This window comes from Aquarana catesbeiana, linkage group LG03, assembly GCF_042186555.1.
Source record: "Aquarana catesbeiana isolate 2022-GZ linkage group LG03, ASM4218655v1, whole genome shotgun sequence".
Lineage (NCBI taxonomy): Eukaryota > Metazoa > Chordata > Amphibia > Anura > Ranidae > Aquarana > Aquarana catesbeiana.
This window is the reverse complement of record NC_133326.1, coordinates 283,882,261-283,894,270: the sequence shown is the minus strand read 5'-3', so window position 1 is coordinate 283,894,270 and position 12,010 is coordinate 283,882,261. Positions and strand designations below refer to the sequence as shown.

The 12,010-nt window shown below is 43.6% G+C and overlaps 1 protein-coding gene across 2 annotated transcripts in view; it reads left to right on the top strand.

Annotated features, from left to right (window-relative positions):
• The window catches only part of PLEKHG7 (pleckstrin homology and RhoGEF domain containing G7), a 129,383-nt gene that overhangs the window by 103,620 nt on the left and 13,753 nt on the right, over window positions 1–12,010 (top strand). For both annotated transcript variants that reach the window (XM_073620185.1, XM_073620184.1), the window contains 3 exons: window positions 2,062–2,236; window positions 3,989–4,104; window positions 4,982–5,075. In XM_073620185.1, coding sequence (XP_073476286.1) covers window positions 2,062–2,236; window positions 3,989–4,104; window positions 4,982–5,075 — 385 coding nt within the window. The remainder of the gene's footprint in view (window positions 1–2,061; window positions 2,237–3,988; window positions 4,105–4,981; window positions 5,076–12,010) is intronic.

The window sequence follows — 12,010 nt, the reverse complement described above, 5'->3', positions numbered from 1 at the left end:
CAGTTCCTGTAAATTCTTGGACTGTCTTGCATGAACTGCACGTTTGAGATCTCCACAGAGTGGCTCAATGGTATTGAGGTCAGGAGACTGAGATGGCCACTCCAGAACCTTCACTTTATTCTGCTGTAGCCAATGACAGGTCGACTTGGCCTCGTGTTTTGGATCATTGTCATGTTGGAATATCCAAGTATATCCCATGCGCAGCTTCCTGGCTAATGATTGCAAATGTTCCTCCAGTATTTAATAACATACTGCATTCATCTTGCCATCAATTTTGACCAAATTTCCTGTGCCATTGTAGCTCACACGTCCCCAAAACATCAGCGATCCACCTCCGTATTTCACAGTAGGAATGGTATACCTTTCATCATAGGCCTTGTTGACTCCTCTTCAAATAAAGCGTTTATGGTTGTGGTCAAAAAGCTCAGTTTTGGTCTTATCACTCCAAATGACTTTGTGCCAGAAGGTTTGAGGCTTGATGCTGGATACTTTATGGCATTTGCGTGGTAATGGCTTTCTTCTGGCGACTCAACCATGCAGCCCATCTTTCTTCAAGTACCTCCTTATTGTGCATCTTGAAACAGCCACACCACATGTTTTCAGAGTCCTGCATTTCACCTGAAGTTATTTGTGGGTTTTTCTTTGCATCCCGAACAATTTTCCTGGCAGTTGTGGCTGAAATTTTAGTTGGTCTACCTGACCGTGCTTTGTTTTCAGCAGAACCCCTAATTTTCCACTTATTGATTAGAGTTTGAACACTGCTGATTGGCATTCTCAATTCCTTGGTTATCATTTTATATAGTTCAACTACCTTTTCCAGCAGATCCTTTGACAATTCTTTTGCTTTCCCCATGACTCAGAATCCAGAAACTTCAGTGCAGCACTGGATGAAAGATGCAAGGGTCTGTCAGGAGTCCAGAAATTCATTGACCTTTTATATACACACACACTAATTACAAGCAAATAGGTCACAAGTGAGGATGGTTACCTTTTAATAGCCATTCAAACCCCTTTGTGTCAACTTGTGTGCATGTTATCAGGCCAAAATCACCAGGGTATGTAAACTTTTAATCAGGGTCTTCTGGGTAGTTTCGGTTGTGATTATGATTTAAAAAAACTAAACACAGTTGATTGATAATAAATGGCATCAGCCAAACACTAACCATGAGTGAAAGTAAAGTTTTTGTGTTATCATTCATCTTCTCTGAAAAATAGTCAAGAAATCATAAATTCTCCCAGGGTATGTAAACTTTTGAGCACAAATGTGATCACCATCTGGTGTTAAAGATAAAGTATTGTTAATTTTCACTAAGAAAAAAATTCCCCTCTGTGTATGTACTTTTCCCTAAAAAACGTGTGAGCTTATACAAGTTTGTAGATTGTTCCCGTAATGGCAGTTGGTATGGTTGCTAAACAGTTTGCTGAGAGGGAATCCAGTCACAGGTTAAAGGCTAAGTTCACCTTTTTTTAAAAAAAATTCCAGATACCCTATGTACAAATATACCATTAATGTAATGTACCTCTGTTGAGAAAAAGAAAATACTTTCCCTGTCTTCTAGGCCAGAATTTACCTCAACTTCCAGTGTGTTCCATAGAAAACCCCTCCATTACTTCCTGTTATCCAACACTTGGGATGGGAAAACTGTTAAAAGACATAGAAAGGAGTTCAGCAGCTGACCTCATTGACACACCCTGCACCTGCCCTCCCCCTCCCGGAGATTGTGCCTGCCCATACTCGCATACAATCAGCAAACACCATTCTCACTGAATACACAGCCAGGACCTTCCTCTGCTGATGTATTGTTTTGTACCTTCTTGCATTGATCACTCATTTGGCAGAGTGTGCAGAAGCTGAGCAATCGCATAACAGCCTATATGGATCAGAGCTGTAGAATTGAAAACAAGAGAAGTGTGCCCCTGGACGTCTGTAAAGCTCACCATACACTGTACAATCTAATCTGATCAACGTAGGGACTTGGGTTAGGGGATCACTCTCTGTACTGAAAACTGCTAGAAAATCAATATTCTGTCCACATCTAATAGTGATAATGGCTTTTACAGTGGTGTGAGCAACAGGAGCAGTGTAAACGACTTCATCTCACTGATTTGCTGGTGGCTCCACTACATCGGCTGACCCGATATCCCCTGCTCCTTAAGAATATATGGAAAAGAAGTAGTGATGCAGAAGAAAAGGTATCCATCTATTCAATGAAGGAAAAGGTGGAAAGCTCAATCAGTAAGTAATGTGAAACAGCCCCAAGCATATTTAAAAGAAAAACAATGGACATACTGTATGTCCTGATAACAAGAGCAAAGAGATAAAATTTAGTTAAAATACTGTATATAAGATCTGCATATATAAGTTAAGTCGGGTACACACTATTAGTTTTTTTTATGCAACCCAGCGTTGTAAACACTGTACTAACTATGCAAGGTTAGTTCAGCGATCTCCCCCGTTGAGCTGTTGTGTTCTGACGGGGACGGCCTCTCAGCAAGAACACTCCGATCAGCGCTCTCTGCATTTGGCTGAGAGCGCTAATCAGGAGTCGGTCGGCTGCTGTCGGACAGACTGAGATACACAAGGGCAGAATGTCAGCCGTTTTTTTTTAACCGGAAAATGTCTACCGACATTCTGTCCAGGCTTTAGGATTAAATCTGTACTGGATCATTTTATGCCCCATTGTGTAATAGCCTCTAGTAGAAGAGATCTAGACTATAATCCACGCCTTCATTTATGAACAATGCCGTCTCCAGGAGTGGAGTTCTTGCCATAGGATCAAAAACAAAGCAGTGTTTGAGTCTGCCCAGCAACCCTGTTCTGTGGTATGATTCATGTCTCTTATCAAGCCTGGTTATAACAGACATTCAGCCTGAACTTCCTGCAGAACACAAAACTAAAGGTTAATTGAATATAGTTTTACTAATGATTTACCTTGTACATCGGTAGTCAGTAGCTTTGTTGAAGTGGAACTTAAAGTGGAAGTAAACTCATAAATATTGAAAAAAAAAAAAAGTCTCCCTGCATGTTAAGCGCATAATGTGCTAGTATGCATCGCATACTAGCACGTTTTGAGAGACCTACCTTAAAACAAAGCCCTCCAGTGGCACGCTGTCACCACTGATAGGGCTTCCATCTTCACCCGGTCATTTTGGATTTGCAGGCTCCAGCTGTTTGGCCGAGCCGCAACACGGCACAGAGCTTTAAAGAGACAGCATGGGTATGCCGCCCCTTCAGAGCGCATGTGCCGGTGATGTCACCGGCTGGAGAAAGAGTCAATATCTCCTAAACGGTGCATGTTTAGGAGATATTCCTTGTAGCTACAGTTGAGCGCAGCTCCATAGACACACAGGTCTGGAGCGAGTAGGCACCATGTGTTTCCATAGCAAACAGCTTGCTATGGGGACACACAAAGAAGAGGAGGAGCCAAGAATGCCGCTGGGAACTCAAGAAGATGAGGATCGGGGGCCGTTCTGTGCAATACTACTGCACTGAGCAGATGAGTATAACATGTTTGTTATTTTAATTTTAAAAAAAATTCTAACTTCAGTAACACTTTAAAATGTTCATATTGCAGAATCACAACTCAAGGGATGAAAGGATTCCCCACCCCCCTTTTCCCTTTAATCTGTACAGGAATAGAGGAAAAATCTCAGCAGCAAGGAAACAGACAGAAATTAATATCAGAGGTTTTACTATTTCACACACAATCAAAACCGAAACACCTTGGCTAGAGTTCCACTTTAGATTGATCATGCATCTGAACTGGTCAAAAATTGCTATTTGCGCAACTGATGTTAATGTACTGAATCACTTGTGGACCTTGGAAAGTCCCCACAGACTTCTTTCTAACCATACACACCTTCTGCTGTGGCTATTTCAAGATTTATGAAGGTTGTCCCATGTCACTTATGAACTACTGGTATGGCATAGAGTATGGAAAGACTGCTTTGTGTAAGGTATCACAGTGATTTACCTTTTGTATTGTAGGAGATCTTGAAGGAAAAGTGAAATTGCTGGACAAGTCACAGAAATTCAAGCAACTCCAGGAAGTGATTGCGTGGCCCTGCTTGTGGGAGAGAGATAAAAGATTTTTTATTCCTGAGGTATTTTATAGACGTTTGTGTTGAACACTAAATAGTGATATTTAAGTTAAACTCCAGGCAAATGGCCAAATACATAGATGAAATACAGACTTGGGAACTGTTTGACCTGCTAAAGTATTTATTTGTATTTCATCCACTCCTGACATTTACACAACTCTGCCACACAGCACTGCACTGCAAGGCAGGGGGGAAGACCTTATTTTTCTTTGCTGCACGTCAGCACACTTACAGGTCTTATAACTTTCCCAGCCTATTACTGGACAGTGAATGGAGAAGAAGCAGACTGATGAGCTTGCTGTCACTCTGCTCTCCTCCAATAAGCTTCTTCTTTACAATAAAGCACAATTGATTTGCTCCTTGTGCTGCTTTCTTTTTCCAGTCTGAGCTGTGCTGTAAAAGGACTGCAAGATTCTGATTCCCCGAAGGAGTTGACCAGCTGAGGGTAGATGATGCAGGGTGTGCTAATGAAATCAGCTGGTCAACTCCTTCCTGTGTCATGACCTAAAGTCTGTCCAGGAAGTAAGGCAGAACTAATCGAGCAGCCAATAAAGACAATGAAGTAAGCATGTGTAGAATAAAAGGAAAGCTGTTTTTTTTATTTTTGGAAAAAGAAGTACATTAATGGTATATCAGTACATAGGAAAGCTGGAATTTAGAAAAAAAAAAAGAAAAAGTGAGCTCATCATTTAAGTCCCCAGGTATTGTAGGTCTGGTATTGGTCAGGAAAAGGAGCTTGCATTTTTCTGTATCATTATAAAAAATAAAAAAATAGAACCCAGTCATCTAATATTTGTGGGTCTTCTTTTACTATGAACATTTCAGTTGATCTCAAATCTGTAAAACTGGTTTGATTGCTTTTTGGATTTTTTTTTTTTAGGGCCTTAAAAACTATTTCAAAGAGTCGAACGTGGAGACGATGTTATCTTCACCAAACAGACAGCTTCTTTATGAAGGAAGGCTTACCCTTACAGGTGTGTAAATGAACATGATTGAAAACCTGTCCTCCAATAGTTGCTTGTTCCCTGTGCAAAAATTTAAAGGGTTTGTTACCGTACAAACAAAAAAAAAAGGATCTTGTTCCCTTAAAGCATGTTATACAGCATAGTGCTTGTGCTGTGTAATTTGGGCCTCTCTATCACCTGAAATACTTGGCTGATCCTTGCTGGTTCTGCCCTCCCCCCTGTAAGCTAACCACGGTTTATCATGGCTGCTAAGCGCTGACACTGGTCAGTTTACGTGCCTCCTTCATCCCCTTCATCTCCCTCTGTCCTCTCTCACCCCTCCCCTGCCTGCCTGTCGGCTTTCACTAGCGCCGCTCTGTTCCCCTCCCCGCTGCTACAAAACTATATGATGTTTATACCATCCCCTCTGTTAGATAAGAACATGTGTCCCAGTGTCTGGTCTTTATAAAAAAAAAAATGCAGACTTCTACCTTATTTCAGAGCATCTGCCACCGCTCATGTGACTGCTCGGCTCTCTCCTCCTCCTCCCCGGCTGAAGCTGTCAGACGGGGAAGAGGAGAAAGCCGAGGAGTCATGTGAGCGCTGGGAGGTGCTGTGAAATCAGGTAGAAATCTAATTTTTTTATATAAAGCAAAGACACTAGGACACATGTTCTTATCTAACAGTGACATAGGGGCCTAAGAACCACTTTTTTGATATTATAAGTCAAAACTTTATAATTTTTTGCATTTTAGAAAGAGTGGGGGTAGTTTTTTTTTTGGCTATGTGTGTGTAATTAAAGTAGAACTATAGGCAAAACCTTTTTGTTTTTAATTTGGATAGAGTATGCAAGGGATATATAACCCCTGTCAGATATTTTTTTTTTGCCATCCGTGTCCTATTGCAGAAATTCCCCTTCACTTGCTGTCCCATAGCAAAACAGGAAGTCACATGAAACCCCTGCAAATTAAGGGAATCCCTTGGGGGCCCCCATAGGTCATCAGAACCAGTGTCCCCATTGGAAGATTTCCCCTCTATTACTTTTCTGGGGACAACCCAAAATGTGCGATTCCTTTTACTTTCAATGATAATGGTAAGCAGGACAAATAGGCAGGGGGAATCTCCCTAACAGTGATGCAGATCGCAATAAAAAGTGACACGGGTTCTAATCCCTCGCCACTCCAAAACCAAAAAAATGTAAATAAAAATGTTGCCTTTAGTTAGACTTTAAGAGGATATTTCTTCACTTCATGTCCTGTAGACTTAAAGTATAAATATAGGCAAAATTTTTCTTTTTAGTTTTGGTTAGAGAGGAGAAATCTTCCAATGGGGACACTAGTTTTTGTGACCTGGGGGTCCTCAAAAATATTCCTGTCATTTATTGAGATTTCCTCTCACTTCCTGTTTGGCTGTCAGGAAGTGTAGGGAAATCTCTGCAATGGGACACAGGTATTTTTATTACTTTTGCAGGGATTATCACCAGCATTCCCAAAATATTCATGCTATGCACTTTTGGGACATTTATACAGTTTCTGGCTCATAAGTTTGCACCTTGTCTTAAATGCTAGGTATTGATTGCTGAGACATGCTGCAGGCCTTCAGCTGCCATTGTGTTGTGCTGGGCTTCTGGTGTTTCTTTGCACCTCAAAGGAATTAGTTATCTCCAAGCATACCTCCGTTTACGTACAGTGCATTCAGGAAGTATTCACAGCGCTTCACGTTTCCCACATTTTGTTATGCTACTGCCTTATTGCAAAACGGATTAAATGAATTATTTTCTTTAAAATTCTACAAACAATACCCCATAGTGACAACGTGAAAGAAGTTTGTTTGAAATCTTTGCAAATTTATTAAAAATTAAAAAAGCAACAAAATCCCATGTACATAAGTATTCACAGCTTTTTTTTCAATAGTTTGGTAAAGAACCTTGGCACCAATTACAACCTCAAGTCTTATTGAGTATGATGCTACAAGCTTGGCACGCCTATTTTTGGGCAGTTTCTCCTATTCTCCTTTGCAGGACCTCTCAAGCTCCATCAGGTTGGATGGGGAGCATCGGTGCACAGCTATTTTCAGATCTCTCCAGATATGTTCAAGCCTGGGCTCTGGCTGGGCCACTTAAGGATATTCACAGAGTTATCCTATAGCCACTCCTTTGTTATCTTGGCTGTGTGCTTAGGGTCGTTGTCCTGTTGGAAAATGAACCTTCGCCCAAGTCTGAGGTCCAGAGCGCTTTGGAGCAGGTTTTCATCATGGAAGTCTCTGTACATTGCTGCATTCATCGTTCCCTCAATTATGACTAGTCTCCTAGTTCCTGCTGCTGAAAAACATCCCCACAGCATAAAGCTGCAGCCACAATGCTTCACTGTAGGGATGGTATTGGCCGGGTGATGAGTGGTGCCTGGTTTCCTCCAGACATGACGCCAATTAGGCCAAAGAGTTCAATCTGTGTTTCATCAGACCAGAGAATTTTGTTTCTCATGGTCTGAGAATCCTTCAGGTGCCTTTTGGCAAACTCCAGGCAGGCTATCATCTGCCTTTTACTGAGGGGTGGCTTTGGTCTGGCCACTCTACCATACAGGCCTGATTGCTGGAGTGCTGCAGAAATGGTTGTTCTGAAAGGTTCTCCTCTCTCCACAGAGAAACGCTGGAGTTCTGTCAGAGTGACCATTGGGTTCTTAGTCACCTCCCTGACTAAGGCCCTTGTCCCCCCGATCGCTCAGTTTGGCCAGGCAGCCCGCTCTAAGAAGAGACCTGGCGGTTCCAAACTTTTTTCCATTTATGGATGATGGAGGCCACGGTGCTCATTGGGACCTTCAATACTGCAGACATTTTTCTGTACCCTTACCCAGATCTGTGCCTCGATACAATCCTGTCTCGGAGGTCTACAGACTATTCTTTGGACTTCATGGCTTGGTTTGTGCTCTGATATGCACTGTTAACTGTGGGATCTTATATAGACAGGTGTGTGCCTTTCCATTCATTTCCAATCAACTGAATTTACCACAGGTGGACTCCAATCAAGTTGTGGAAACATCTTAGGCCGGGTTCACACTGGTGCGGCAAACGCTCCGACATTGGGAGCTCATGTCGCATGACGTGTGAAAATCAATGTTTCCCTATGGGAGCCATCTTAACTGGTCCGACACAAGTCGGTCCGACTTTAAAAATGCTCCCTGTGCTACTTTGGTCCAACTTTGATCCTACTTCAGCCCATTGAATATCATTGAAGTCGGATCAAAGTCGGATCGACGTCTTGCATGATCCGACCTTGGCATGCGACTTGTGCTCAGATGATCTTGAGGGGGAACTCCGCGCCAAATTTTAAATAAAAAACCGGCATGGGTTCCCCCTCCAAGTGCATACCAGGCCCTTGGGTCTGGTATGGATATTAAGGGGAACCCCCTACGCCAAAACAACGGTGCGGGGGTCCCCCCTAAATCCATGCCAGACCCTTATCCAAGCACGCAGGCGGGTCAAGAAAAGGAGTGGGGACAAGTGAGCGCCCCCCCCCTCCTTAACTGTATTAGGCCACATGCCCTCAACATGGGGGGGTGGGTGCTTTGGGGCGGGGGGCACCCTGCAGCCCCCCCACCCCAAAGCACCTTGTCCCCATGTTGATGAGGACAAGGGACTCTTCCTGACAACTCTGGCCATTGGTTGTCGGGGTCTGCGGGTGGGGGGGCTTATCGGAATCCGGGAGCCCCCTTTAATAAGGGGGCCCCCAGATTCCGGCCCCCCACCCTATGTGAATGAGTATGGGGTACATCGTACCCCTACCCATTCACCTAGGAAAAAAAAGTGTCAATAAAAAAACACACTAGACAGGTTTTTAAAGTAATTTATTAGGCAGCTCCGGGGGTCTTCTTCTGACTTCGGGGGTCTCTTCCTTCTTCTCCGCGCTCTCCGGTTCTTCTCCCGCTCTCCGGTATCTTATGCCAGGCTCCTCCGCTATCTTCTGCTCTTTTGCCTGCTCTTTTGCTAGCGGTGGCCTGGTCTTCTCCGTCGTGTTCATCCCTCTTCTCTTCCTCTGATGTTGACACGCTCTCTCCCACTGTAATGCGGTGTGCAACGACTTATATATATAGGCATGGGGCGTGGTCACCGGGTCCCTTATGATGTCACCGCCCGGGGCACGATGGGATGTGACGTCATAAGGGGCGGAGTCACCGGATTACATCACCCGGTGACCATGCCCCATAAGTCGTTTCGCTCCGCGCACACCGCATTACTCCCGGATTCCGATAAACCCCCCCAGCCCGCAGACCCCGAGAACCAACGACCAGGGTTGTCGGAAAGAGGCCCTTGTCCTCATCAACATGGGGACAAGGTGCTTTGGGGTGGGGGGGCCACAGGGCACCCCCCTGCCCCAAAGCACCCACCCCCCCATGTTGAGGGCATGTGGCCTGGTACGGTTCAGGAGGGGGGGGGGGGCGCTCGCTCGTCCCCACTCCTTTTCCTGACCGGCCGGGCTACATGCTCGGATAAGGGTCTGGTATGGATTTGGGGGGGACTCCCATGCCGTTTTTTTGGCGTAGGGGGTGCCCCTTAAAATCCATACCAGACCGAAGGGCCTGGTATGCTCTTGGAGGAGGCGTGGAGTTCCCCCTCAAGATTCATACCAAACACAGTGCCTGGTATTGACGGGGATCCAAGTCGGATCCCCGTTCATTGAAAGTCGGACGTATGTTGGCTTCAAGTCGCAGGGCAAAGTCGGATCCAAAGTAGTTGTGTCGCACCAGTGTGAATCTGGCCTCAAGGATCAACAGTGGAAACAGGATGCACTTGAGCTCAATTTTGAGTGTCATGGCAAAGGCTGTGAATACTTATGTACATGGGATTTTTTCATTTGTAATAAATTTGCAAAGATTTCAAACAAATTTCTTTCACAATGTCATTATAGGGAATTGTTTGTAGAATTTTGAGGAAAATAATGAATTTATTCCATTTTGGAATAAGGCTGTAACGTAACAAAATGTGGAAAAAGTGAAGCACTGTGAATGCTTTCCGGATGCACTGTATATGATATGTTTTACATGCACTCCGGTTGTTGTTTTTTTCTACTGCTGAGCTAGAAAAAGGCCATACACGGTGCAAATTTATTTTCTGCAACCATGGGTCTGCAAGTCCATCAACACAGACAATGCTGATGGGAATCCCTCCTGCCGAGCGATTGGCTGTTCCTGGGGGGGGGCCTTTACCGCCAGGAGAAGACAGTTGATCAATCAGTCAACTTGGTACATTCAGTCTTCCCATTAATGGTTCGTATCTGCTGAACCGGCTGAGATTTGAACCATGTATGGCCAGCCTTATAGGAGTATCTATTTATGGAAAAAATACTTTTCCCATTTCTTGGAGCCAAATCAATAAGGGGAATGAGGGTAATTCTTAATGTCTTTCTCATATATGCTTCTTTAAATTTGTATTGAAATGGATCTTTACTAATATCTCAAGATCAGCATTAGTGAACATATGCTAAGCATGTTCAAAACAAGGCCGGCCATACAGGGTTCAAATCTCGGCTGGTTCAGCAGGAATCGTCCGGGATTCGAACTGTTAATGGGTAGGCTAAATGTCATTGATCGATCAACTTGGGTACAACCAGCCTGCCGGATTATTCTGAGATTATCGCTAAAGGCAGCTATAGCCGCTAGCGATAATCACTGTCTTCTCTTCCCTGCCAGGAGAAGACAATGACCCAGGCAGGAGGGATTCCTGCATCAACACTGTCTGTGTTGTTGGGGGAATTGGGCAAATTGCTTTCTTGCAACCTGTGGTTGCACAAAAGAAATTTGCTCCATGTATGGCCGACCTTAAAAGTAAAGTTAAACTTAATTGATAAGAGTCACACTGTGCGTTTACTTGCATTCAGGTGCATTCTGTTGATCTGTGTTTAGAGAAATACAAATTTTGTGCGCCCAGAGGCAGATTAGATACTCTGAACGTGTCTAAATGCATGTAACTGCAAGTACGATTAAATGCAGGAGATCTTGATCTGGGAAGTATAAAGTCTATACTTCCTAGCTCATTTCTCCTGTGTTTAAATAAACCAAATGAGGAAGTGCAAAAAAGTCCACATTAAAACAGTGAAAATTCCACAAATGGATGTTGATTGATGAGCAACTAAAAGTAATAGTGAAATCCTATATATAAAGCTTCCAGACTACCAATGATCACCTCACTCGTGCCCCCCCCACAATGGGTATAGGCTCACCTCCGGGAGTGCGACCCCCCCAACTAAGCAGGGTCTAAAGCTGGCCATACACTATACAATTTTCCTGTTCAACTTTCCTTTAGATTTACCAAAACCATATAATATGAGGTCAAACCTAAACCCTTTCAATTTGTATGCAATCAGACTGGCCCTTGCACTACATAGTTGAAGGTAAATCTAAAGGAAATTGAATCAGAAAATTGTATAGTGTATGGCCAGCCTAAAACGCATGTGAGCCACCCCAGGACTAAGTGAGATATCCAACACAGCTGGCTTCTAAAACTTCTCCCAAGATCTCCTCCTCAGTATGTCAGCAGCAGAGTATATGCAGAGAAAAAAAACTCAAATAGTGCTTGAATTGTTTAAAACACTTTAACATGCGTTTATTAAAATATACAGGGTACTCACAGTATGCGGGCGCTTCCAGCGCACCACACTAATACGGACATGAGTTTAAAGCGCAACATAGAGCTGCACATCCAAAATCTCGATCAGCTCTCGATCTCGGGCATTTTTGACCCTGCTTAGTTGGGGGGTCGCACTCCCAGAGGTGAGCCTATACCCATTGGAGGGGAGCATAAGTGATGTGATTCGTTGGTGGTCTGGAAGCTTTATATATAGGATTTCACTATTACTTTTAGTTCTTCATCAATCAACATCCATTTGTGGAATTTTCAGTTTTGATATGGACTTTTTTGCACTTTATTGTATGGACATTTAATTATGCACTTATATGTTGCTTGTTTTAATG